The 26,853-nt window shown below is 35.3% G+C and overlaps 2 protein-coding genes and 2 pseudogenes across 3 annotated transcripts; 3 read left to right on the top strand and 1 right to left on the bottom strand.

Moving 5' to 3' along the window:
* The first annotated feature begins 1,164 nt into the window (after positions 1–1,164).
* LOC143538729 (phosphatidylinositol-3-phosphatase myotubularin-1-like) lies at positions 1,165–6,589 on the top strand (annotated as a pseudogene). Its single transcript, XR_013136305.1, has 19 exons — positions 1,165–1,358; positions 1,471–1,542; positions 1,712–1,783; positions 1,864–1,935; positions 2,367–2,436; positions 2,586–2,634; positions 2,725–3,008; positions 3,106–3,179; positions 3,456–3,519; positions 3,610–3,675; positions 3,763–3,862; positions 3,954–4,067; positions 4,148–4,317; positions 4,400–4,484; positions 4,812–5,027; positions 5,117–5,176; positions 5,281–5,345; positions 5,459–5,738; positions 5,812–6,589. The product of XR_013136305.1 is annotated as a phosphatidylinositol-3-phosphatase myotubularin-1-like (transcript).
* Positions 6,590–8,603: 2,014 nt separating this feature from the next.
* On the top strand, positions 8,604–9,478 carry LOC143538707 (steroid 5-alpha-reductase DET2-like; annotated as a pseudogene).
* A 7,560-nt stretch (positions 9,479–17,038) lies between these two features.
* On the top strand, positions 17,039–20,136 carry LOC143538734 (S-adenosylmethionine carrier 1, chloroplastic/mitochondrial-like). The gene is made up of 11 exons (XM_077032215.1): positions 17,039–17,179; positions 18,049–18,156; positions 18,256–18,338; positions 18,434–18,510; positions 18,594–18,684; positions 18,763–18,816; positions 19,078–19,173; positions 19,296–19,385; positions 19,491–19,542; positions 19,638–19,780; positions 19,851–20,136. Exons 1-11 carry the CDS (start codon positions 17,125–17,127, stop codon positions 19,974–19,976), a joined length of 975 nt encoding a protein of 324 aa, XP_076888330.1. The 5' UTR covers positions 17,039–17,124; the 3' UTR covers positions 19,977–20,136.
* Positions 20,137–21,307: 1,171 nt separating this feature from the next.
* LOC143538705 (3-phosphoinositide-dependent protein kinase 1-like) lies at positions 21,308–24,967 on the bottom strand. Its single transcript, XM_077032198.1, has 11 exons — positions 24,582–24,967; positions 23,483–23,663; positions 23,305–23,357; positions 23,120–23,221; positions 22,919–23,027; positions 22,762–22,840; positions 22,490–22,655; positions 22,280–22,411; positions 22,002–22,183; positions 21,710–21,932; positions 21,308–21,604 (listed from the first exon to the last, which is right to left on the bottom strand). Exons 1-11 carry the CDS (start codon positions 24,741–24,743, stop codon positions 21,521–21,523), a joined length of 1,473 nt encoding a protein of 490 aa, XP_076888313.1. The 5' UTR covers positions 24,744–24,967; the 3' UTR covers positions 21,308–21,520.
* Between the last annotated feature and the right edge of the window lie 1,886 nt (positions 24,968–26,853).

Below are 26,853 nucleotides of genomic sequence, written 5' to 3'. Positions count from 1 at the left end.
TTCAAGTAACTTGATAAATGATATCTACTATCAAATAGTTTGTTGGGAGATTGCCAAATCATGAAACATTTAATAAAATTCTCAAACTACCTTAAAAGTGTCGTATTGTAACAAACAGACACATCTTCCCCATTTGGAAGGCACACATATCACACCTTAATTTTATAGACTATGGTCACAACTCACAACATGTTTCAACTCTGACCGTAGCACTCTCAAACGTGTTTTCAAGGAAGCGTGTCAAACAGTCTTTTTCCGATATAATATTTCTTTATGTTTGCACGTTTTGTTCTTATTCTACATCAATTTTTTGTCTCCCAGGTTATTTTGTAGTATTGTATCCACAAGTTCGTTGGATTTGCAAATATTACAACAATTTTTAAAACATGACGAGAAAGCGTTTTTCCCAAAACATGGTTCTTTTATGAAGCCCAAACATTACTATTGAGGTTTTGAGGAGGTACTTTTTCATTTTCTAACTTATCACAATACCCAATGATAATCATACACATTTGTTTATTTTCCCAAAAATCCTTTTCCTATTTAATTTAAACATTATTTTACAAATATTGTTAAATGAAACCATGACACACTATATTAGAAAAAACCAATATACAGTAATGATAACATGACGTGACACTTTTCACTTTCACTGATGCTATACCATGAAAAGATACAACGCCTTTATTATTTCTATATAGCCGAATTTTCTACTATAACGCTAAAAGTTTTAGCATATCGTCGTCAGCTTCAGCCAATCCGACATGACTATGAAAAAAAACGCCCAAACATTGCGCCAGAGCAACATCACGGTGCGTTACCAAGACCGAGTTATGGTGGGCGGTATTGGGTTAACGGTGGAAGGTTTAATCCAAACAAACCGGCCAAAGCATTAAGCGGTGAGTGAACTTATCAATGCACATTTTTATTTATTTATTTTTTTTAAATAAAAGAACACATACACGTCGGGTGTCCACGTCACCCCATCCCACATGTCTCGCTCACGTGTCGACACCACTTTCCAACTCCACCGATAAACAAACTCTTCTTTTTTTTTATAAAAATAATAATATTAATAATAATAATCCGCGTTTCAAAAAATAATAATAATCTATTGATATTTTGTGAATAATAAAATAAATAAAAAGTTAGGAAAACCAAAGTGGTACGAAAATCAGAATCCCTCGTTCTTTCGTTCGTTCGTTATTCTCTCAACGAACCGCCGGAGTATTGACGTCATGTCGACGTCCAGATATCGGCGGACAACTTCCGTCCGTGACTCGGACAATCAACTCACCGATTCCTACAGGATTGAAGGCACCGGTAGCTGGGAATCTATTGAGTGGACAAAGATCGATGTAAACCCTAACTTTTATTATTACTCAATTTGTGTTATTATTATTATTATTATGTCTTAATAATGACTAATGTGTTATTAATTAATTAATTAATGTGTAATTGAATTCACAGCAGCCTGTTTCAAGGCCTGTTCCTCATGGATTGTCTGACTTTTTGTATGAAGCTGAGGAGGTTAATGCTGAGGTAATATAGTTTTATAATATATATATGTATATTACTGTATTATATTGATATAAAGTTTAATTCATCTTCATATTAATATGTTTATCTTATTTATATTATATATTTATTTAGGCTGCTTGCTCTTTAAATTTTATTAACTCTGATTTTTTTTTTTTTTTTTTAATTTTAGGGGTATTGTGTTCTTGTTAACACTGAAGAAGCAGGTACTTTGTTTGTGACCAGTTTTCGTCTTCTGTTTTTGGTAAGTTGTCTATTTTTATACCGCTTTTTCACACGTTTAGTATATACTATGAAAATGTTGAGCGTCTGCTCGTAATGCAGAGTGAAGGAACACGGGATATTATTGCACTAGGGACGATACCATTGGCCACCATTGAAAAGTTTAACAAGATTGTAAGTTTTGCATCATCTTTATCTTCATTTGTATTTGGAACGACGTTATGATTCTGTGGTTTTGTACCATTTATTCTTCCAATAGGTTGTTACTATTGTGTCATTTAGTTATCAGTATAGGCTTTTGGGGATGTTTAGAGGTTACCTTACTGGCATGAAATAGTTTTTCTCACAAATTAGCAGAACCGGAAAAATGATTTCATTGAATGGATATATAAATCCGGGAGATTTTTTAAAAGGAACGCCACCAGTTATTTATTGATTTTACATCGTATGTGCTAGCTTCAGTGTCAATGGAAGTATGGAACTGTTAGGTTAAATCTAAAAGAATAAGATGACAGACATTTATATACAAACAAATATATTCTTCACATCAACACTAAAATACTTGCATATACTGATTGTAATTTCATTCTGTTACGAGTATATAGGTGATAAAGCAGCCATCAGGACCTAGGCAATCCGATAAAACTCCTACACGAAGGCTTCTTCAGGTCATTGGTATGTTAGAATTCTTCCATTCTTGTAATGTAATATTCGGTCAATATACTGAATTTCTGAATTCATTTTTGATAGTTATTTACAAGCTGCGTGTTTTCTAGATGAATAATATGTGAAAACGTATAAAAATTATTCTTGTCTTTTTGCAGGAAAAGATATGAGGATTATTATATTGCTTTTCGTCCTCGAACTAAACAGGTAAGTTATAATAACATAATAATCTATGTACTTGTATTTGATAAATTAATCACTCTCAACACCACTTGATCAAATTTGTGATTGTTGCAGAGACGTGCTGTATTTGAAGCATTACTGAGGTATGCAAGGCCCACAAGACTCTATGATCTTTATGCCTTTTCATCTGGCCCATCAAGATTCAGCAATACTAGCCCCAGAGTTCGGTTAATTAATGAATACTTGCGGCTTCTTGGTATGGAATCACATATTTCATCAGTGATTGAAGATGGTTTCTTCACATTTTCTAATAACTGGTGGAGAATTAGTGACATCAATGCAACTTATGACATGTGTTCAACTTATCCGTTTGCTTTGTTATTACCAAAATCCATCAAGTGAGACATGTTATAAGCTTATGATTATGCTCTGTTTTCCCACTTGTTAATGATTTCAAGTTGGTATATAAACTTGTCTATGTTTGTTGGTTTTCAGAGACGAGGAAGTGCTGCAAGCTTGTAAATTTCGTGCACGATGTAGATTGCCTGCAATATCATGGTGTGATGCACGTAAGTAGTGGATTTTATAAATCTATTTTGCACTCGTTTTAACTTTCTTCGTGTTTTGTTTGTTTTTCGTTTATAATATTAACAACCGTATGTAACCGAACACGAACACACTCATTTTCTTAACGAACGAACATGAACAAGAAGGCCCCGTTCGTTTAGTTGTTCATGTTCGATCGTTTGTTCGGTTAGCGTTAGATGAATGAACATGCTCTGTTCGTGTTTGTTCGGTTCGTTTACAGGTCCACATGAAATTTTTCAATGATATGTATAATGTAGGCACTGGAGCTGTTCTTGCACGTTCATCCCAGCCATTAGTTGGTTTGATGATGAATATGAGAAGGTAACGATGAATTTACCACATTACTCTTTTACCCCTGAAAACCTTCAGTATCAAATTTTGAAAAGTTGTCTTGTAATCATTTTAATGCAGCAATGCTGATGAGAATCTGGTTGGTGCTCTCTGTACTCAATTTTCTGATGGAAAGAGAGAACGGAGGTAAAATCTTTGCTCTTTTATCTTCTGTTTTTATTGCAATCCGATCCGGTGTTTAGAGTTCTTATGGCCGCACCTTTTTTTATTTAGGAAGTTATATATAGCTGATGCTAGACCTAGAAAAAATGCTTTGGCAAATGGGGCGATGGGAGGTGGTTCAGAGTCATCATCAAACTATTTCCAGTCTGAGGTCTGTCAAAGGTTTGACCTAAATAATAATATGGTGCTTTGTCATGATAGCCTATTGCGAACTGGATTCTTCCACGTGTTTCTTTTTATAGATTGTATTCCTTGGGATAGATAATATCCATGCCATGAGGGAGAGTCTTGTTCGACTTAGAGACTATTTGGATACACATGGAACCAAATCATCAGATGGAATGTGTTCATTCTTGGTATGAAGTCACCCATAAACATTAACCCCTAGATTATTTTCTTGTAGAGATATGTTATATGATCATTTTCTTCACAACAGAGACATGGTGGATGGACATGGGGTGGAGGTAATCTCACCAGTATGTCTGCATCTGTATCAACCCTTGGTGACAGTGCTTGGTTAATACACATCCAGAATGTACTCACTGGGTCAGCTTGGATCGCTGCTCGTGTGGCAATTGAGTCGGCATCTGTGCTTGTTCATTGCAGGTACACATCAAAATCCATGACAGCTATAGATTTGTGATTTTGAACCTATTATCTATTACCTCATTGTAATTATGTTGAACAGTGATGGATGGGACAGAACAACTCAACTAGTTGCCCTTGCAAGTCTGTTACTTGATCCATATTACCGCACCATCAAGGGATTTCAGGTATGTTCTCATTTGAGATATATATCATATTTGACTTTCGTTTCAGAATCAATAATATGGTGAAAATCGTGAGAGACGCAAGACCGCATCATGCACTGGTACACACTACACAATGCATAAAAGATAATCAAAAGTAGCTGGAGAGACACGGAGGCGGTTACATGACTGTATTGTGTATCACATTCAAAGCAGTAGATGCAAATGCATCATGCGATTCTTGCAGTTCTCAACATGTTATTGGTCCTGAAACAAACGCCCCTCTATATACGTATATACATTTGACGTCGACGCAAAAAGAAAGCTCTATTAATTTCTACTTCTATGCAGGCTCTTGTGGAAAAAGATTGGCTCGCATTTGGGCATCTTTTTTCAGACCGAGCTGGCATGCCAAGCTTCTCTGGGAGTGACGTAGAATTACCAAGACAGTCCTCAAGCTCAAATTTCACATCACCTATGCGCCAAACACCTGGGCCATATCCATCACAATCTCAAATGTCTTCTCAGACGCACACTTCAAACAATTATTCTCCAATATTTCTTCAGGTTTAATAGAAACATGAAGCAATCTTTAAAAATGTCTTTGATGCTTATCTTGTACAAGTAACCACATTGTTTATGTTTTGTTTCAACAGTGGGTTGATTGTGTTTCCCAGTTATTACGAATGTACCCTTTCGCATTTGAGTTCTCCTCGGTATGTATTTTCAATAACGGACTGTATATTTTGGCAGAGTTCTAAACTGTTCATTATTATTATTATTATTATTATTATTATCTTTGACCGTTATGATCTTGCAGGCTTACTTGGTTGACTTTTTAGATTGCACGCTCTCTTGTCGTTTTGGGAACTTCTTGTGCAATAGGTAAGTATAACATTGAGTTTGAAGCTTTTTTTTGCATTTTTTACTATGGGTCAAGTTGGTTGCATAATTATGTCTTTGACGGGCCAACTAAAGACTTGTATATTAAATATCAGTGAGAAGGAAAGAGAACAGTATGGTGTCTCTGATGCATGCGGATGCTTGTGGATGTATTTAGATGATAAGCGTGCTTCAGGGGGTAGTTCTCACGTGCACTACAATCTCTTCTATGATCCATCTAAACACGAGGGCCCGTTATTGCCACCAGCTGCAGCTTTAGCCCCAACATTGTGGCCCCGGTTTCATCTGAGATGGTCTTGTCCTTCAGAAGCTCAAGCTGGAGAGGTTGAAGCTCAATGTCGGAATATGGTGGAGAAAATCTCTGAACTTCAGAAGGTAGTTTACATATATACCCCTTTCGGTTCTTCTTGTAAAATCTATAATGTTCCATTCCTGTAAATATGAACAGGCAAAGGACATTGCTGAGAGGAAAGCCCGAGAAACAATTGCTGCAATGGAAGCGGTCAAAGCCGAGATACGTAACGAGAAACAGGTCAGCAGCTCGGCTATGAACCTGGCAAGAAAAATCAAAAGGGAAAACGAGGTCATAAAAAGAGCAATACAATCTCTCGGGTGTATAGTACACGTATCGGGAAATGACGACTGTACAATCGACATCCAAAGCAATCTGCCTGATGGAATATCATCTCCCCCTTCAACCCAAGAGACAGGAGATGGTCCACCCTCATATGATGAAAAGACGGAAATACCCTTATCTGTTACCTTAACCTGTGATAACAATGATGATGATGATGCTCCTGGAAACCCAATCATTAGGATTTGTGAAAACTTGTGTCCGCAACGGACCCTGGATGGAGGGTGTAAGTGGCCCGATGCTGGGTGCGCTCAACTCGGGAGCCAATTTGTAGGTTTGAGAGCTAATTATGATGCTCTTGATCGGTTATCTATTTATGACAGCTACTTTCAGCCCGAATGACAAAAACAGATTTTGAGGAATAGTAGTAGACATCCGGGATAATTGTACAGTTTGAGGTTCTGAAACATATATATATGATTTACAAGGGGGAAAAGAAACGTTATGGCGGATACAGAGTCGGGTTTAACGAATGTGTAATTTAAGTGGTTATTTTTGTGTACAGATTCTTGGTAGACATGAAACCTGAAATGTAAAATTAGGCTGAATCTCATCCAAATCAATGATTAAGATGTGTTATGTTTACTACTTTACTAGTAGCATTTAACAAACTTTTACACCGCCTGAAGACGGGCTATATTACTTAACATGTCCAAGGTTTTCTAGGCTCGGTTACTCTTGTATGCCGAACCGGGCCTAAATGGTCATATTAGTTACATGTGTTCGTGGTTGGGGTGAACAGTCAATTTGGTTTAGGTTAAACATTAATACTTTTAATGTCATATTTAGAACCACAATATACAAAACACTTTCAATAATCTTTTTTAATTTTTTGATAACTACAATCTTGTTATAGCAGTATTCAAAAGTTGATATCTAAGATGTGTGTCTGCGTGTGTTGTGTTGACAACTTTTGATGTATCATAACATGGTCCATGCTAAAAACCTTGTAACATATCTATCGACTATCTAAATGAGTTCGTATATCCGAAACCAATTCACGATCTGAAATAGTTTCCGACCCAATCCAGCAATTTGAAATCGGTGGGAGTATATAAGTTGAAATTGGTTTGAATAATCTAGTTTGAGAAGAAATAGTCATATAATACGTTGAATCCATTTCCAATCCAGTTTGGTTTTCCTTTAGGGATGGGTTTCAAACTAGACGAACTTCTAAATTCATTTCCTGTTACGATTTTGACAATTATATTTTACTCTAGTGATAATTTCATAAATGTTTTGTAAAAAGATTTAGAAATGGTCAGGATTGTTAAAAATGAAAAGAAAACTAATAGCAAAATTAAAACAAAAATTTATGGGGTGAGAGAGGCTCGAACTCTCGACCTCAGGATAACTCTTCGCTAACACGCTAGCCAACTGCACCACCACCCCTTATATATAATTAGGTTAGTTAAGAAGGGGATATATGTAATTATCTTATAATTTAAATTTGACTCAACTTGATTTTGAGAAAAAATTATATTGGTATGTGAACGTCTCAATAGTGTATTCGGTATTTTATAAACTTGCTATAAAGTTCAAATATAAACAAAATATGATTTAAAATTCATTATAATAATAAAATACTAAACTAAACTTCAAACTAGTTGGAATTCAAAGATTGAACAAGAAACGAGTCTGGACTTTAATTGGACATCATACCAGTCGAGAAAGATTGGTCACCAAACTAGTCAGGACACAAGCAGGCCCCTCACTTCACTTCACTCAACATTATTAAGACCATGTTTGGCTAAGCTTTTAAAATTTACTTATTTGTTTTTTAAAAAACAAATAAGTATGTCTGGGTATCATAAAAGCATTTTTCATTTTACTTTTTGTTACAAGTTAAAACACTGTTTTTTAAAAGCAATAAATCCAAACATTTTGTTTTGTCTTTTATTTTTGGAATACCAAATTACATATATACCATTAGAAACAGGATCAAATACATTTTATTATTAACATGAAAGCAGTGAGAACCAATTTGTTGTTATGATTATGTTTATTTTTACAGGTGTTTGCTGCTATTTTTGGTTCGTATTTGCTAATTTTCGATTATGAGACGTTATAAGTATTTGCTTATTTATATTTTGTTGCTATTATTAGATGTTATCTTTTGCTGTTATAAGTATTTGCTGGTATATGCTGTTATTATTTTGTTCTTGATTTTGATTCTTTTGTTGTAATTTTTAGGTTCTTTTCTTTGTTATTATAGGTCATTGTTTATGTAGATTGGTATTATAGTTGATATTGTTTCTTATGTTCACATTTTTAAATAAATTTACATTATTTCCTACGTACTCATGTTAAGATCAAAATGTACACGAACCTTCTCTTATACCATTATAACCATTCATAATCGGTAAAATTAGCAAATTTATAAAAATATCATTTTTGATCATTTTACCTACTTTTTGATTTTTCCAACCACAAGTGATAATCCAAACATTTTTTTAAAACTAATTTTGAAAACGCCATAAATAAGTAAGCAATTTTACCAAACCTTTTTTAAAAACAAATAAACAATCTCTAAATTATCAAATATTTTTTAAAACTTTCCCAAAATAAAATTCTCCATTTATAAAAAACTCCACACAAAAAGCCTTTCACTTCACTTCACCATGCCTTCCGATGAATCTTTCTACCACACCGCCGTCATAACCTACTTCCTAATCACACCACCCACCTTCATCTCCTGCCTTTACACCACCGCACCATACGGCAAACACCACCGTCACGGCTGGGGCCTCACCGTCCCACCATCCATCGCCTGGTTCCTAATGGAAAGCCCCACTCTTTGGTTCACACTCTTCCTCTACCCACTCGGCCAACACTCCAAAACCCTAACCCTAATCTCACCTTTCCTCATCCACCGCTCCGTCATCTATCCCCTCCGTATCCGCCGTAATCATAACCGGTCCAACGGCTATCCAATCACCATCTCCGTTATCGCATTCGTATTCAATTTGTTTAACTCGTACTTACAGACCAGATCAGTTACTGAGTATGTGGATTATGATAATGATATATGGTTTTGGTGGAGATTTGGTATTGGATTAGTGGTGTTTGTGATGGGAATGGTGGTGAATGTGAGGTCGGATAACAAGTTGGTGAGGTTGAAGGAGATGGGGAAGGGTTATCGGGTTCCGAAAGGCGGGTTGTTTGAGTGTGAGTTGCCCTAATTATTCTGGGGAGATTGTTGAGTGGTTCGGGTGGTGGGTGATGACCGGGTCGTGGGCTGGGTTGGGGTTTTTGTTGTATACGTGTGCGAATTTGGTGCCGAGGGCGCGGGCGAATCATGATTGGTATTTGGACAAGTTTGGGGAGGAGTATCCTAAGGGGAGGAAAGCTGTGATTCCGTTTGTGTATTGATTTGTATGTTTGTGTTGCGCGCGATTGCGCATTGTGATCGAGTTTTCGCGCAAGTGAAAACGGGATGGGTCGGGTTGGGTTGATGTTGAAAAGTTTATTCTTTTGAAAAGATTTGTGTACTTGTACTTGAATTGAGATTAAAGGATATTTGGATGTTGAAAACATGTGAAGCAAGTGTTTAAAGTTGGGTTGGAGTTGACTTTTAATGTATACTTATGTGATGTTATTGGTGACACTATTGTTTCAAGTTAGTTTAAGTGCATATTTACTAGATGGAAATTAGGCTATTCGTAATGGGCAATTAAAAGGGGGCGATGTGGTTGATTTTGGAGAGGAACACCGTCCCCTGGGCGATGATAGGGGGGTTGTTATTTGTCGCCTGCAAGATTTAATAAAGTATTATTATTTTATTGTTGTGAATGTGTGATGTATATGTATATGAGGGGGCTAAAACGTTATTACACTCTTAAAAACAAAAACTCATCCTTTACTGACTGGGCGTCATATGACACATAACATCTAATTTTATAGTCCTTCCATTACACATAGCCTAAGAAAGGAATAGAATTGGTAGAAACAAGAATTGGGGAAATTCCACTAGTCATATTATCATCTTATTGACATTGGTAAAAAGTATTACATTTTGAAGGGTTGGAATGGTGTGGAGTTTGGTGAACTCAAATATGACTCGTATATTTAGTCGCATCAATAAACATCAACCTTGACTCTGACTCATTAAATATCGCGCAACCCCTGTTAGACTCATGTAATCCATTTTTTTCTAAACGAGTTAAACATGTTGGCATTTCAATTAGTTGTCAACCTATTTAACGGATGAGTACGAAAACCTAAATAACGAAAGACCGAAGAGAGATTAAAATTAAATTCACCATTTTTATTGAATCTTATTCGGTTCTCGTGGTTCTTAACTTTGTACTTTTCATCTTTTACAAGTTTATTATAAAACTTTTTTACTTTTTTAACCCTAACACTTTTCACTTTCAGCTCTGATCCCCAGTACTTTTCATTAAACATCTTGGTCTAAATTTTGCAAGTTAGCACTTAACACACTGCAAAGTATGTATGTGGTTTGGCGTTTTTATTTCTTCTTTTTTGTTACAAACCCACGACAAAGCAAAATTCCAACGCCCCCACTCCCACCCCCAAGCCACCACCAGCACATTCTACACATGGATTCGATAAAAACGTCTCAACATTACTTTTTTTTTCATAGATACCTCGCATTTAAAATATTTTATTTGGCTTACTAATATATGTTTACGAATTTGTGTTGATACCGTTGATAAGAACCGAATTTTTGTTGGTTCACAGATGTAACTGCCGGGTTTTTTGATTCTACATATGATAATTTGTTGTATTATGGTATTGACGGGTTTATTTCTTTTGTTTGTTTCAATGCCGTAACTTGATACGGAGTACAGACTGACTTCGCGTCGATTTGCAACGAGTTTATGGTCTAACGTTTTTACTTATGTTTTATTTCGATATAACGGTCACGGGTCCTAAGTCCTAGTTATCATATAATTATACAACCAACTAGAGGTGCACAAAAAACCCGTACCCGGAATCGGACCCGAAAAAAAATACCCGGAACCGGTTTTTTTATACCCGGGTATTCTATACCCGAAACCGGAACCGACCCTACCCGTAGGGTATGGATAGGGTATGCATTTTGATGTCAATACCCGTACCCGGAACCGTACCCGATTTATACCCGTAAATACCCGGACCCGGTCATACCCTATACCCGATACCTAGTTATACCCGATACCAATTTTCTAATACCCGAAATAATACATGAGTTGTTATAGTATATTTTTATATTTACTTCACAACTTTTATGTTTAAGTTTTTGTAAAATGCATATTACTAAGAGGGTGTTTGGCTGAGCTTATTTTTTTTGCTTTTTGGAGGGGCAAAATGTCCAAAATGTCCCTCCAAAAAGCAAAAAAGCTTTAGTTTGATGCTTTTAGGTGTTTTTGGAGGGGCATTTTGGACATTTTGCCCCTCCAAAAATTGGAGGGGCATTTTGGACATTTTGCCCCTCCAAAAAGCAAAAAGCAAAAAAAATAAGCTCAGCCAAACACCCCTAAGTAAATAATTTGTAACTAGATTGAGGTCCGTGTATTACACGGGTAATTGATGAAAATTGTAACTTTAACCATTAAGTGAATTACAGTCAACAAAATGATCATATATTTGTTAATACAATTACAATTTATATGAAAATTACAGAAATTACATAACTAAGATAACACAAATATGTTATAAATAAGTAGTTCCTCTGTCTCATTAGAAGTGTCATGGTTTGAAAAACAAAAAGTTTAAGGTGAATTGAATGATTACTTTTTTGTCTTACCAAACAACAATAATGTCATTGGAAATTTGGTCCATCAATATTGGTTATTAATGTTAATTGTGCGTGTTTAATGGTAAATTTGGAAATTGACTAATAAATTTTGGAGTTAAGTGTCATTTTAATACATGTGGTTTGATCAACTACGCAACTCTAGTATTTTATTTGAATTTTTCGCAACTGGCTACTCCATTTTTCAAAAATTGGCCATTTTAATACTTTTTCGTAACCCCGTTTAATTTTTCTGTTAAGTCAAGGACATATTGGTAACTTTAGTTATATTATTCATTTTCTTTTTTCTTTTAAGCCCTAATAAGAGTGGCGGGAAAACTGAAGAGAAAAAGGGGGGTGGAGTTCCGGCGGGTAGTGGTGGTCGGAAAGTTACGAAAGGTGGCGGTGGCGGCAGCCGTAGCGAGGGTGGTGATAAAGTTAAGGAAGGTGGCGGTGGCGAAGTCAAGGAATGCGGTGGTGATGCTAGTAAAGTTAATGATGGTGGTGATGAAGTCAACGATGGTGTTGGTCGGAAAATAAATGGCGGAGGCAGTGGTAAAGTTAAGGAAGGTAGTAGTGGCGGGAAAACTGAAGAGAAAAAACCGGAGACCGGTTTAGCCGGTGACCCATCTCCGGCAGCGGCTGAAAAGAAGGAACAACAGGCCGAGAATGACGGCAACGATGGTGAAGGAAAGAAAAAGAAAAAGGAAGGGAAAATAGTAATTTGAACAACACCGTAGAAACATCATCATCAAGTGCTCCGACACTGGCGCAAACTACAACCATATATATTAACCAAAGCCCTCCACGTCATCACGGGTATGGATATCCGGCAGCATACAATCATCACATGTCGACACCAGTGTACACAGTAAGCTACAACACGGCGCATCCTCCGGTGAACATCTCCTATTATGCGGTCGCGCCACCACAATATGTTACGTTGATTGTTAGGGGCTGTTTGTTGAAGGGTTGATGTTCGATTGCAGGTCCAGATGTTATGTTAATTATTATGATTTGAATATTAGGGTTAAGATGATATAAAACTGATTTTATTATTAGGGCTTAAAAGAAAAAAAGAAAATAAATAAAATAACTAAAGTTACCATTACGCCTTTGACTTAATGGAAAAATTAAACGGGGTTACGAAAAAAGTACTAAAATGGCCAATTTTTGAAACATGGAGTAGTCAGCTGCAAAAAACTCATAAAAATGTACTAAAGTAGCGTAGTTGGTCAAACCATAGGTATCAAAATGACACTTAACTCTAAATTTTTAAAGTGGACATTTCTAATGGGACAAACAAAAAAAGAAAGATTGACACTTTTAATGGAACGAATGGAGTAAAACCTTCCGTATACACTACATTTGTGATTGTATTGGTTGATATACATTGTTGATCAAAAATCAAAATATTTAGTCTATGTCTGCTTATAACTATTTATAAGGTAACATATATGTCTGTGTGACAAATAAGGTTATTCAAGTACATACCGCGACCCTAGATAAATTATAATATATATCCATGAAACTAACAAAAAAAATATTCATACACATAAAATAGCATACATTTTGACCAATTAATATACATGATGTCATTTGAGATCATTTGCTCATGTTTATCCAAAAAAAACATGATTACCCCAAAAAATAGATTACCTGAATTTTGATGATATAATCATCATTAGAATCTGAAACTGATTGATCATGATAAATTATTTGTTGTTATTAATATCCTGCATATGACAAATTTTAATTCATTTTATATATTAAAATTAACAATTGTATAATCAAGAAACATATAAAACCCAAAAATTAAATATAGCAAAATGATTTGTTTCATTTCATATGGACAGAATTACAAATTTTGTCCTTTAAAATAAGACGAATTACGGTTCGTGTCCTTTTCTAAGTTTCCTTGCAGGCGGTGTACTTTAAACTTTTTTTTCCTACAAGTTTTGTCCTTTACGCTAACTGGGTTAGAAAAAGTCAGTTAAATGCCCTCACGTGAGACGCATGTGAGGGCATTTTTGTCTTTTTACCCATTAAGGACTATTTGTGTAATAAACTAAATTTGTAATTTTGATATTTGGCTATTGTGTAAATCCTACCCCTTAATTTCTTAAAACACCAAGAAACCTCATTATTTTGACTTTGGCTGTGATTTTGAAATCGGCTACACGTTTCACACCCTAAACACCCCCGCCGGACTCACCACCACCACCACCACCGGAATCAATAGCCATGAGTGGTGGCCGGAAAACCGACTGTAGCCGCTGCTGTACACCCCCTAAACACCCCCGCCGTAGATGCTGCCGTACTGGCGGCCGGAAAACCGACTGTGACCACCTTCGTTATGTGGAAAACCGACTGTGACCACCACCAACAAAACCGTTATGCTGCCGTATTGTGATTTGTTTGGAAAACCAACTGTGACCACCAACTCCTCTTTTGGCGTTAATTTCCAAACAAATTTCTATGGTTTAGATTCAAGAAAATAAACCCTTTGGATTCAAGACAACAAATTTCCAAAGTTCACCGGAAAAACGTCGTCATTGACGGAGCTTATCACTAAACTATTAGAAAAAGAACCCACGCGCCGCCTAGGGTACCGGAAAGGCGCGTGTGAGATTAAACAGCATCCGTTTTTCAATGGGTTAAGGTGGAATATATTAACGGAAGTTGTACGGCCTCCGTTTATACCGTCAAGAGATAACGTTGGGTTGACGTTGGAAACGGTGGGAATTAGTATAAAGGAGTATTTTAAGAAGCTGCCGTCACCGTTAGATTCTCCGTCATGTAACGTTTCATTGACGGAGTTTTAACGGGCACACGTGTGGTATGGTGACTGTATATACAGCAATAGTTGGTCGGATAGGAATTAAAGTTGTAGAAAGTAAATTGATGTTAGATTTTCCGGCCGTTGGGTTGACGTTGGGTTGACGGTTTTCCGGCCGCCAGTACGGCAGCATCTACGGCGGGGGTGTTTAGGGGGTGTACAGCAGCGGCTACAGTCGGTTTTCCGGCCACCACTCATGGCTATTGATTCCGGTGGTGGTGGTGGTGGTGAGTCCGGCGGGGGTGTTTAGGGTGTGAAACGTGTAGCCGATTTCAAAATCACAGCCAAAGTCAAAATAATGAGGTTTCTTGGTGTTTTAAGAAATTAAGGGGTAGGATTTACACAATGGCCAAATATCAAAATTACAAATTTAGTTTATTACACAAATAGTCCTTAATGGGTAAAAAGACAAAAATGCCCTCACATGCGTCTCACGTGAGGGCATTTAACTGACTTTTTCTAACCCAGTTAGCGTAAAGGACAAAACTTGTAGGAAAAAAAAGTTTAAAGTACACCGCCTGCAAGGAAACTTAGAAAAGGACACGAACCGTAATTCGTCTTATTTTAAAGGACAAAATTTGTAATTCTGTCTTTCATATGAATGAAAAATAACAAAGACATACTAACCTTAAAACCATGTTCAAATAACAGTAAATTCTTTTTTTTTTTAAATTGTGTATAGCTTTATTATTTTGAATATAAACTATAATAGACACTTTAATTATGTACAACCCAACAGGTAACACTAACATAACCTCAAATCATTGTATTTGTCTAAAATTAAAATTGCTAAGTAATATAACATTGAAATGTTTGAATGAATAACTGATGAAAACGACATTCTAGGTTTTCATATCCTAAATGATTTTTGTAAAGCGAAAATAGTGGAAAGGGATTGAAACAGATTTTTTTGTTTAAAAATTTGAATGTTTTTAATTAAGTAATTTGTCTTATAAGGCATATTAAAATTAATATATTTGAATGTATAAAAAAGTATAAATCAAGTCATAAAATATATGTTTCTGAAGCATTTTTGTTTTGATTTATCATCATCATCATCATCGTACTCAGTATATCCCACCAATAGCAAAGCTATGGTAGGGTCTGAGGAGGGTAAGATGTAGGCAGCCTTACCTCTACCCCATAGGGATAGAGAGGCTGCTTCCGGTGAGACCCCCGGCTCGATAGTAGTTTTGCATCAAGCCTTGGACATAAGGCACATAGCACTCAATCATCGGGACACCGGCTGATCGGTGCATGTACCCTTATCTTTCAGCTATCAACGCCACTACATGATGCCTGATTAACCGTCCGTCACTTTTAACGTTATTTTCACGAGATTAGTAAAATAACGTCAAAATTAGTGCAATTTCACTTTTGCCCACCCGAGGGTTCACACATATATACATCATATATACATCATTTGTTTTGATTTATGAAAGAAAATATTGAAAACTAAATATTGATCTTCTTGTTGCTAATATTTTATACTACACAAAAAAGTCATGTAAATAAGTGATTGATAGTTCATATAGTAAATCGTTATTCATATGAATTATAATTATAATATTCAACTTCATTGATTTAATGCTAAACACCGAGATATATATAAAATGTATTTTTCATGTTTGCAACATTTATATAAAATGGTTGGAGAAAAATTAAGAAAATACATATTTTCCTGAGTTCAAATATATATGAAAAAAAATTTAAATTCAAATTTGAAACAAATATAAAAAATTATGCATTGCTGCTCAAATCCCAGTTTAAAAACAAGTTATAGTTTACCTTGATTATAATTACATGTGATTTTTAAAATTTTAATCTAATAGGTCTGCAACTTCAATTTTGATATTTTCTTATTTTATTATCTTTCAACATTAATGTTAATGAATGAATCGAATATGATTTACATCAAGAAAAATAAACTTCAATTCATATATTGAAATAACTCAAAATATAAGGATCAATATTGAAATGTTGATAAAAAAGAGGAAGAGAGCTATGAGAGTGACAAGTGGCAAAAATAGATAGTTATTTATTAAAATAGATAGATTAAGTGGATTTATGGTTTTGTAATATAGTTTAATTATTTTTATAAATTACAAAGCAAATTTAAATTTAAAACAAATAAAAAAATGTATAAAAAAATTAAAAATTCAAAACCGAGTATTAATACCCGGTCGTACCCGGTTTCAATACCCGAACCCGATCATACCCTACCCGGGTACATAGGGTTGAGTTTTTCTCCTCAATACTCTACCCGATTTCTCTCAATACCTGACTTTTACAATACCCGATCATACCCGAACCCGGGTATTAGAAAAAACCCGATTTGTGCACCTATGCAACCAACCAGTCTAGCCCAGGCCCAGGACAGGGTCGAATTCCAATCTCGTTAGCCCAAATAGTTGGACCTACCATTCATAAAACATCTCTCTCTATCTTCAACACACTTTGTTAGTTAATTCTTCTACACACTTTGTTGTTAACGCCATCCAGCCAGCTCATCATAATCCTAGCTAGGGCTTGTAATCTGCAGAGGCTGATGGCTCCGCTTACGTTAGCTCATCACTCCAACAACTCATCAATGACGTCATCAGGTAACCGTAACACCTCACAATATCTTAATTTTAATAAACTTATCTTCCGTTATTAATTCACGTATTATTATAGCTCTGAATGTATCAACTATAGCTATAATTTATTGTTAATGAAGTAATTTGTCGTTTATTGCTTGAATGCTTGTTAACTCTGAATGTATCAACGGAATTTATTATTAATGAAGTAATTTGTTGATACTAATACGTGAATGTATTAGTATTAGCATAACATAGTTATTGCTTGTTAACTCTGAACGTTGCATTTCTTATTACATAATTATGTTATGTTACTAGGCTAATCATTCAAGCCGTAATTGATTCGTATAGGTTTATAAATGATCTTAATGAAGCAGCCATAGGCCCATATGTAAATTACTTCTAATCACCTCCACTTAGGGGTGTTCACAAAACCGAAAAAACCAAACCGACGGCACGGTTTTGGATTTGCATGCAATTAAAACCGACAAAAACCAAACCGAATTTTTTAGATTTTCATTTTTTTTTCTTTTTTTTAAATTTTAAGTAATTCATTAGAATTTAATAAATATGTAACTCAAATATTTTAGCCCAAATGTGCAATACTCAATTAGTTGTTAGTTAACAAAATGATTTAGGCCCAAATTCATTACTTTGGCCCATTTTTTTTTCTGCACAAAATTTTCAAGCTCAAACGGCAAAACTGAGAAATCCGAACGATTTTTGAAATTTCATAAACCGAAGTTTCGGTTTTAACCCAAAAATGATCTAAACCGGACCGTGTACACTCATCCGCTTATCCACCAAATTTAATAATTCATTTTTTTAAGTTTTGTTATGGTTAGTGCCATTTATTATATGGTTCTTGTTTGAGCAGGTGTGTGGTTTTGCAGATGTATCAAACGGGAAATCACAAAGGTTGCAGTTGGTACCAAAAAAGTCTTTTGCGTCAGTCAGCATAGGGGATGAAAAACCAATTGATTTCTTACGAACCGTATTTGGTATTTGTGTTAATATTACTTCTAAAGTTTTTGTTTTATCAATTTTTTGTTTTTATGATTCTTTATATTTATGATCTAACTATTATTGTGATAATGCAGAGGGTTTTATAGCGGGAGGTACAGCTGGAGTTGTTGTTGAAACAGCTTTATATCCAATTGATACCATAAAGACCAGACTGCAGGTAAGTTCTTTATTCTTTATATTTTATTACATAATCTATTTAGTTTAAGTTATGTTATTAAAAAAATAATCTTATCAACATAATATGTTATGTAGGCAGCACGTGGTGGAGGAAAGATTGTCCTCCAGGGGCTATATTCAGGGTTGGCTGGAAATCTTGTTGGTGTATTACCGTAAGGATAAATTGAATTTTAAAATTCAAGAAATTATATTTTTGTTCTGTTATGTTCTAATTCATTTTTTCAATTGTGTGTAGAGCTTCTGCCATATTTGTAGGCGTTTATGAACCTGCAAAAAAGAAATTGTTGAAGATACTTCCTGAAAATCTTAGTGCTGTTGCACATTTGGTATGTTTGATTTCATCTAATTTCATTTCATTAATTGTTTACTTTCTTAATGCTTTATAGTTCCAAAATGTTTTGTAGACTGCAGGTGCAATTGGAGGTGTGGCTGCATCACTTGTACGCGTTCCAACAGAGGTACCGCAATTTTCTTTAGTTAATGTATTTGTTGTGATTACAAAAACAGTATTACTAAAACGATAATATATTTTCTTTTCATAAAACGGTTTAAAACACTGTAAATTTGTAAGCATTTGATATTTTGATGTGACTTTTGACCTATTTATCCTGGTTGACCAATTTGACCTGTGACCGAAATACTGCAACCCAAACTGACTTGCTTTCATACAAATGGGTCTATTTGTTGATTATTATTCTGTTTTTAATTTAACAAAATAGGTTGTGAAACAAAGAATGCAGACCCGTCAATTTGCTTCGGCTCCTGATGCGGTCCGGCTTATTGTTTCCAAGGAGGGTTTTAAAGGTCTATACGCGGTATGAATCTTTCTTTTAAGTACAAACATTATGCGCATTATTTTTTTTTTCTAAATGGTATTTGAATTTAATAAATAATTTATATTTTCTGACCTTCACATGGGTAAAAATGTTAAATTTAGGGATATGGATCTTTTCTCCTACGAGATTTACCTTTTGATGCTATCCAGTTTTGTATATACGAGCAGCTTCGAATCGGTTACAAGTTGGCTGTAAGTATATCCAAAAAAATTAATTTCTAGATTGATAACTACTGGATTATCTTTTGCGTATTCTGTTTTGTATACAAAGTTTGATTAATATATATCCTCTGTCAGGCGCGTAGGGACCTCAATGATCCTGAGAATGCAGCAATTGGTGCTTTTGCTGGTAATTATGCTCATACTTTATTAAAATGTAAAATGAAACCACATGGTTCCGTAAATTGTTTGTGAAATGTCTAAAATACCCTTCTGATTTTGCAGGGGCACTTACGGGAGCTATAACAACACCACTTGATGTGATAAAAACTAGGTTAATGGTTCAGGGATCAGCAAACCAGTATGAAGGAATAGTTGATTGTGTTCAGACAATTATAAAAGAAGAAGGACCTCCTGCCCTTTTGAAGGTATTGGGAATAGATTTTAAAAATACTATAATAATAATAATAATAATAATAATAATAATCTATCTTTCAGGGTATCGGGCCGCGAGTGTTGTGGATAGGCATCGGAGGTTCAATATTTTTTGGAGTTTTGGAGAGAACAAAGAAAATTCTAGCTGAACGCTCACTGCCACCATCTGAGCACCCTAAGCAAGATTAAAGAACACTGATACTTATATCTGCCAGTTGATTTACGGGCTAGTTGTTTAATTTTCGACTAATGGGGTAGTTGTGTATTGTGAAAATTTGTCATTTCTATTATTGTATGTAGCAGAACTGCGAGGGGGTAATTTCACCAAGCCATTAGCTAGGGTTTCAATTGAGAGAATAATAAGAAACCAACATTGTCAATATGGTGTCGTATAACTAGGGGCGGCAATCTTGACCCAAACCCTTTCAAATGAGTCAATTTGAGTTGTTTTAAAAGTTAAATGAGTTGGTTTGGGTAAAAGGTTTTAAATAAATGGGTCAAAATGAGTCATTTGAAATTTCATTCTTTTATTTTCGGGTCAAAATGGATCAACAAGTTCAAATAAATGGGTCGATATGGGTTAGTGTCCTAAGGAAATGTGATAGGTTTCGGATCGGAACGGGTTTTCGTACAAGACAGGTTTCGACACGAAAAGGGTTTCAGATCGGAACGGGTTTGGTTCAGGTTTCAAGTCAACACGATTTTTCACCCGTGACATGTTGGGTTTTGGTTTCTTTTGTTTCTTTCTGGTCGATTCCGGACTCGTTTTTGTTCGTTTTTTCAGTTTTGTTTTTGTTCGGTTTGAATTTTTTTTAGTTTCGTTTTGATTGATTTTTTCGATTTCGATTGATGTGGTCCGGTTTTGGCTTTTTGTTTCTTTGTTTCATTTTCGTCGATTCTTTCGGTTTCGGTTCGATTCTAGATGGTTTTTTATTATTTTTATTTTTTATGAAACGAGGACAATGTATGAAACATTTTAGTGTTTTTACTTTTTTTGTTTATGATTTATATTTTGAGTTATAATTTTTTTTTATTATTTTTGAATATTTTTTTGAGGGGTTTTAATCTTAATAGAAAACCACTAAAAAAAAATTCAAAAAAAATAATTAAAAAATTCATAACTTAAAATATAAGTAAAAAACGAAAAATCTAAAAAAACTAAAATGTTTCTGCCGTTATTCTCGTTCACAAAAAAAAAAAAAAAAAAAAAAAAAAAAAAAAAAAACTCAAAACCCGGTTTGACCCTAACCTATTTTGACCCAAACCAAAACAACCTTTTTTTTAATTGACTCGTTTTGACCCAAACTCATTTTGACTCATACTCGTTTTGACCCATGACTCGTTCGACCCAACCCAACTCATTTGCCACCTCTACGTATAACGTGTCAAAACTGTTGCATCTTCCCAGCCATAATGTTTTATACAATCCTTATGAGTTGGTGTCGTTAAATTATAGGTCCGTATCAGCCATAATTTTGACTCATAATTGTAATCAAACCTTACATATTCATACAATCCCACTGGTCAAACTTCACTCAGAGTCAACTAAATATTCTAATAAAGAGAAAAATAAATAAATGAATAAAATCAAAACATGAAAATGAATCCTGTTGTAAGACAGATCAGTTTTTTCTTAAATTCCTCGAGTAAATCCAACTGTTCTTAGGATTATCAAGGTACAACAACAGTAATGTTATATTAAAAGAATGTGTAAACTGTGAATAAACCCGAAATCACCGGTTCTGAAGGGTTTCAATCGCCTTTTTCCATTGATACGCTCTCTGTTTTGGATCCTCAAATGTCATAACTTTTTTTGGCTGCCTCATAGCATGCAAATGTCACAAATTAAATAAGCCTTTTAATCAGGTTATTATCATAACAATATAGTTTTTAATCTCGATAAAAAATTTAAATGAACTCACAATGCAAATCTTGAAATTTGATGGACTTGTAACTTGAATGCTAAGCTCATTGGGATCATCAGACCAGATCATAGTCCCTTTACCACCTAGCTTCGTGGGGTCCACATATATCAACTTTGGCTTGTTAGTTAAGATTAGTTGTACTTTCTTACTCGACAGTTTCTGAAGTTTCTTCACCATCAATATCATAAGAATCGACTCACCCGGATCCAAAAACTGTTGCCTGTTGAAAAGTCAAACACAAGTCAAACCTAACAGTAATGTCAATTTTAATAATAGCACAAATATTTACCATTTTGAATCAAATGAATCTATGGAAGCGAGTTTAGTTATATTGCCTATATCAGAGGAAGAGGTGGCGTCAGCAACGGTATTATTTGTGGTTCCGATGACATCACCAATATGTGTCGGGTTCCATGATGAATCTGGACCGTCATCACCTCCACTTGACCGACTACTGGTGGAGCCCTGACCCTGTAGAACATTAAGACGATAATATATATATAATGTATCAAGGTACAAATCCTGATTTTATATATAATATTAAACTTTAAAGCATGATAAAAATACCTTCTCTAATACAAGTTTAGGGGGACACTTTGACCTAAGATCATCCCAGTCAATTGCTTCAAAAAAAGGATGATTCTTTAGTGAATTATAACCATCAGGACCCGCACCCGGTCTTTTTGCAGGATCAATATCCTGCATCATATATTATATTGTTTTTGTAATCATAGGTTCATAAATCGTAACACATTAATTATTTATAGATTTGCTTACCAATAATTTATCGATCAGATCTCTGGCGTCATTAGAAAAGTAATCAGGAAATTTGACATCTCGGGCTATAATTCGTTGGAAAATGAGGTATTCACTTGCATCTTTGAATGGTGAAGTTCCCGATAGCATCTGAAACATGGTGCACCCAAGTGCCCAGAGATCATTTCTGCTCGGGTTTTTTAAAAATAACAAAAAAAAGTCATTCTACAATATAAGAACAAACAGAGTAGCTGTTGAAGGTGAAGAATTTAATAGAGAATAACAATACTGACCCAAAAGTTGCAGGTGAAGAATTTAATACTTCTGGAGGGACGTATGCAGCTGTCCCCACAAATGTGCAGGCCTTTTCATCTAAAGAAAAAAGAAGCAATGATTAAACTCTAAGGCTTTAAGGTGACAAACACCTTAAACACACACACACACGCACACCTGATGATCCATGTGGTAGGACTGTAATTTGGCTATCTTGCATGGGCTTTACACTACCAAAATCAGCAATCTTAATATGTCCATCTGATGTAAGAAGCAGGTTCTCTGGCTGCCATTTCAGCAACAGTTTTATTGGATGTGTTGTAAATATCAATCCTACTAGTCACATTGTACATGAAAGAAAACATATTATTGCAATACCTTAATGTCTCGATGTATCAATCCCAACTTATGTATATATTCAAGAGCATCCACAATTTCAGCTGCATAAAAGCGTGTTTCATCAACTGTCAAACGACCTTTCTGTATAAACAAATTCAATAGATATATTAGATACTTTACAATCAAATTATGCAATTAAGTTTGAAACTCTGGATTTCACTTACTCTGGTTATTTGATCAAAAAGTTCTCCACCTTCACAAGACTCAAGGGCCATATCTTCAATATACAACCAAATGACACGTGTTAAATATGTGTATCATAAAAGAAAAGAAAGGGATTTTAGCCTAATTTGAAGACTAACAAAATCTATAAACTTAAAGCAATAAGTATGATTTGCTTACATAATGAATAAGTGTCTTGAAACGTAAAATGGAGTTGCACAATTCCAGGATGATCCAACTGATCCAATACAATTCTCTCCAACTTTACATAAGCAGTTTTGTTTTCTTTTGTTATGAACTTTTTATCCATTATCTTTAAAGCATATACTTTACTTGTATCTTTCTTTTTTGCTCTCACAACCTAAAGATGCCAGATTTTAGCTATAATCAAACATCAAGCTGTAAGTAATTCCCAAGAAAGAAACAAACCATCATAACCTGCTACTATAAAAAGTTGTCTAAACAATCCCTCAATCTAAAGGTTAAGTTATTGCAGTCCAAACCTATATCTATATACCTAACAAATAAAAATGTTTGGGGACACTTGGCACTCATATAGTGCACCTAAAATTCGGATTTTCGGCCTCTGTCTTATTAAATAGGGAAATCACAAAAACAATCAATTTGACTTTCCTTTTCTACTAAAATACCCATGACTTAAGAAAAAAACCTTATTTTTGTATTTATGTTTTGATTATTCATTTTTCCACTTTTTTTAATATGTAGTAATTTTACGCATTTATGTTTTAAAAATTATTAAGTGTTTAAATATTATTAAAAGACTATAGTTACCGGAAAACTAAAACCTATTTTTGTATTTTAACACTTAACTTATTTGTATTTTTAAGAAAAGAGTAACGCGTCTGGTTAACCTGTTCACTAGACACAATCCCTTACTAGAGGTCTGAAATAGAAATGTTGTTGCAACGCATTGATATGCATCCTTCATCTAACAAAACTTGACCAATATTTCTTTACAACTAATAACCTTAATCAACTAAAAAGCTGCATATATATGTATGTATACACCCTAATCACTCGACGCCCATATTTAACTTAATATCTTTTTAATATTCGGCCCGTGTTTTACACGGGTTCTACCCTTAGTTGATTATAAGAAGGTTAAGATCCTAATTCTAGTGTCATCATAATATCATAATAACCACATGTTGATTAAGGTTCTAATTTCTAAATCATTGAGCAAAATAATAGCAAATATCTAGCATGTTAAATTCCTCAAATTGGATCAAATAAACCAACAAATTTAATAAAAACAAACCTTAGAATAAGAACCAACACCATAGATCTTGCCCAATTCAAAATCCTGGATGGTAAAATTCTCCTGTGGAGCCCTAAATTTGAAGCTCTTAGCTTTATTATTATTAGCCTCATCATCATTTAGCTTCGATTCAACATCCTTCTCCATTTCACCCCCAATCATTTCTCTCCTGAATTCACCCCAATTTCAAACCCTAGATAATAAATCGCATTCATGCGAAATTTCTGTGAATTATATATATAATAATAATAATAATAATATCTGATCCACAATGGCAGTAGGCAAATGAATTGGTGATGATTTGTGGAATTCAAAACCCTAATTGAAGAGGGAAAATGGTGATTGAATGAGACACATTTGGGGATTATGATTGATTATTACTGTGTTATTATTATTATAAATTTTATGTTTTTTTCTGTGAATGATTTGTTTGTTGTGCCAAAGAAAGAGAAGTGAATGTGAATATGATGGATGGAGCAAAGTTAGAGAGAGAAAGTAGGTAGGCTGAATGACACGTGTCGGTTACGTGGATGCCTAAAAGCATCAAAAGTTAACACACTGGAAGGAATTGCATACGTGGAGGCTGTAAAAAAATGAAAATGCAAGTTTGCCTTTTCTGGTAATAATTAGAACGATCGTATTCGTACTCGTAGCAATACAGAAAATACCGATATCGATTATGAATGAAACCAAGCATCGAATATTCAATATTGTAACAAATTTATTGACACACCGCGGGTACAGTAGTAGTATCAATACCGTTTTGGTATCGTTTTGTTTTTTCAAATATCCAAAAATTTTGGTACCTGAACGAGTAGCAAATAAGTTAATCATTACGGGTACCGGTATGAAGAGGTATGTACCCGCCTTAACATCGAGCGGGGCGGGTCAACCCACAAGATATAGACAAGAGGCTTGAAATCAAGATATCATGAAGGCACAAAGCCAAAACCTATGCGCATGGCGCATATCACATATGCTCACGCATATCACATATGCTCACGCATCACATATGCTCACGCGTATCACATGCTCACGCACCATATATGCTCACGCATATCACATATGCTCACGCATCACATATGCTCACGCGTATCACATGCTCACGCACCATATATGCTCACGCATATCACATCTGCGCGTGGCGCATATCACATGCTCACGCATCATATATGCTCACGCATATCACATCTGCGCGTGGCGCATCTGCGCGTGGCGCATATTACATATGCTTGCGCATATCACATCTGCGCATGAAACATCTGCGCGTGAGAATAAAGAGAAGACCTCGCGCATCCTCAGGATAGGCGCATATCACACATGCACATAATCAACCTCGTCCTTATCCAAATCATGATAAGGACAACCTTGATTGTGCTCGTCAGACAACCTTCCAGAAGGTATCCTTTAAGGAATAAGAATATGCTGATGTTGACAGCTGCCAATGAAAGGTGGACAACTCAGCAAAACCCATGTGCTACCACGTGATTGCACATGGGTCAGGTGAAATACCTGGGTCAGAGAATAATCAATGAAAAAGCACCAGGTGTCCTAAGGACACGTGGCGCAAAGCAATAGGAGGAGGCCAAAAAGGCCCTAATGGGATCTGAGCCCAATCATTGGAAACCCTAACACTATAAATACCACACCACCTCCACAAGGGGAGGTAAGCAAGAAAATACATTCCAATTCCTTACTCACTCTCAGATTATTATTATCTTCTCCTACAATCTCTTATTCTCACACCGGAGGGTTACCCCAAAGAGGACCCCTCTGTCCCTTTCTGAGGGGTAAGTTCACGGTGCTGCTCGTTTTGTAGGTGGAAGAATTCATACTCCGGAGAACCATCGGTGAAATAGCATACTCATACCCGAGGAAAGTTGATCGTCTACCAGTGAGCCGATCCACGTTTCTTCATTGGCGCCATCACCTGTTACAACGGCAACAAAATCACCATCTCATCAGTTCTCTCTGAAAAACTTCACCATGGTTTCTGGTGTTCGAAACAACGATCAAGTTCTGGAGGATATTGAGCTTGAGGATGTTAATGAGGGATAGCAGTTTCTGAGGGTGCCGCGTGATTCTGCGCGCACCACCGGTAACCATCCTTTCATCACAACTCCTCATAGCCAGACTGAAACTCCTCCAGACGATCTCACGTTCCAAAATCTGACTGGCGCGAAACAAAAAGGACCAATGGGTCCAGAAGTTGAAACCAATGACCCTAAAGAATGGCTCATAAACGAACAACGACGTTTAATGGACAAATACA

Source organism: Bidens hawaiensis, unplaced genomic scaffold (genome assembly GCF_021521415.1).
Source record: "Bidens hawaiensis isolate Kalapana, Puna unplaced genomic scaffold, B.hawaiensis_p1.1 tig00011691_1, whole genome shotgun sequence".
NCBI lineage: Eukaryota > Viridiplantae > Streptophyta > Magnoliopsida > Asterales > Asteraceae > Bidens > Bidens hawaiensis.
Note: the sequence above shows the minus strand (reverse complement) of the source record. Positions and strands in the feature narration are given on the sequence as shown.

Coding starts and splice junctions, on each gene's coding strand:
- LOC143538734 (XM_077032215.1), top strand. CDS start 17,125: ATGGCTCCGCTTACGTTAGCTCATCACTCCAACAACTCATCAATGACG. Junction 18,157..18,255: donor TTTCTTACGAACCGTATTTG/GTATTTGTGTTA, acceptor GTGATAATGCAG/AGGGTTTTATAGCGGGAGGT. Junction 18,685..18,762: donor TTAGTGCTGTTGCACATTTG/GTATGTTTGATT, acceptor AATGTTTTGTAG/ACTGCAGGTGCAATTGGAGG.
- LOC143538705 (XM_077032198.1), bottom strand. CDS start 24,743: ATGATTGGGGGTGAAATGGAGAAGGATGTTGAATCGAAGCTAAATGAT. Junction 23,358..23,482: donor TCAAGACACTTATTCATTAT/GTAAGCAAATCA, acceptor TGTATATTGAAG/ATATGGCCCTTGAGTCTTGT. Junction 22,841..22,918: donor CCTACCACATGGATCATCAG/GTGTGCGTGTGT, acceptor TTTTTTCTTTAG/ATGAAAAGGCCTGCACATTT.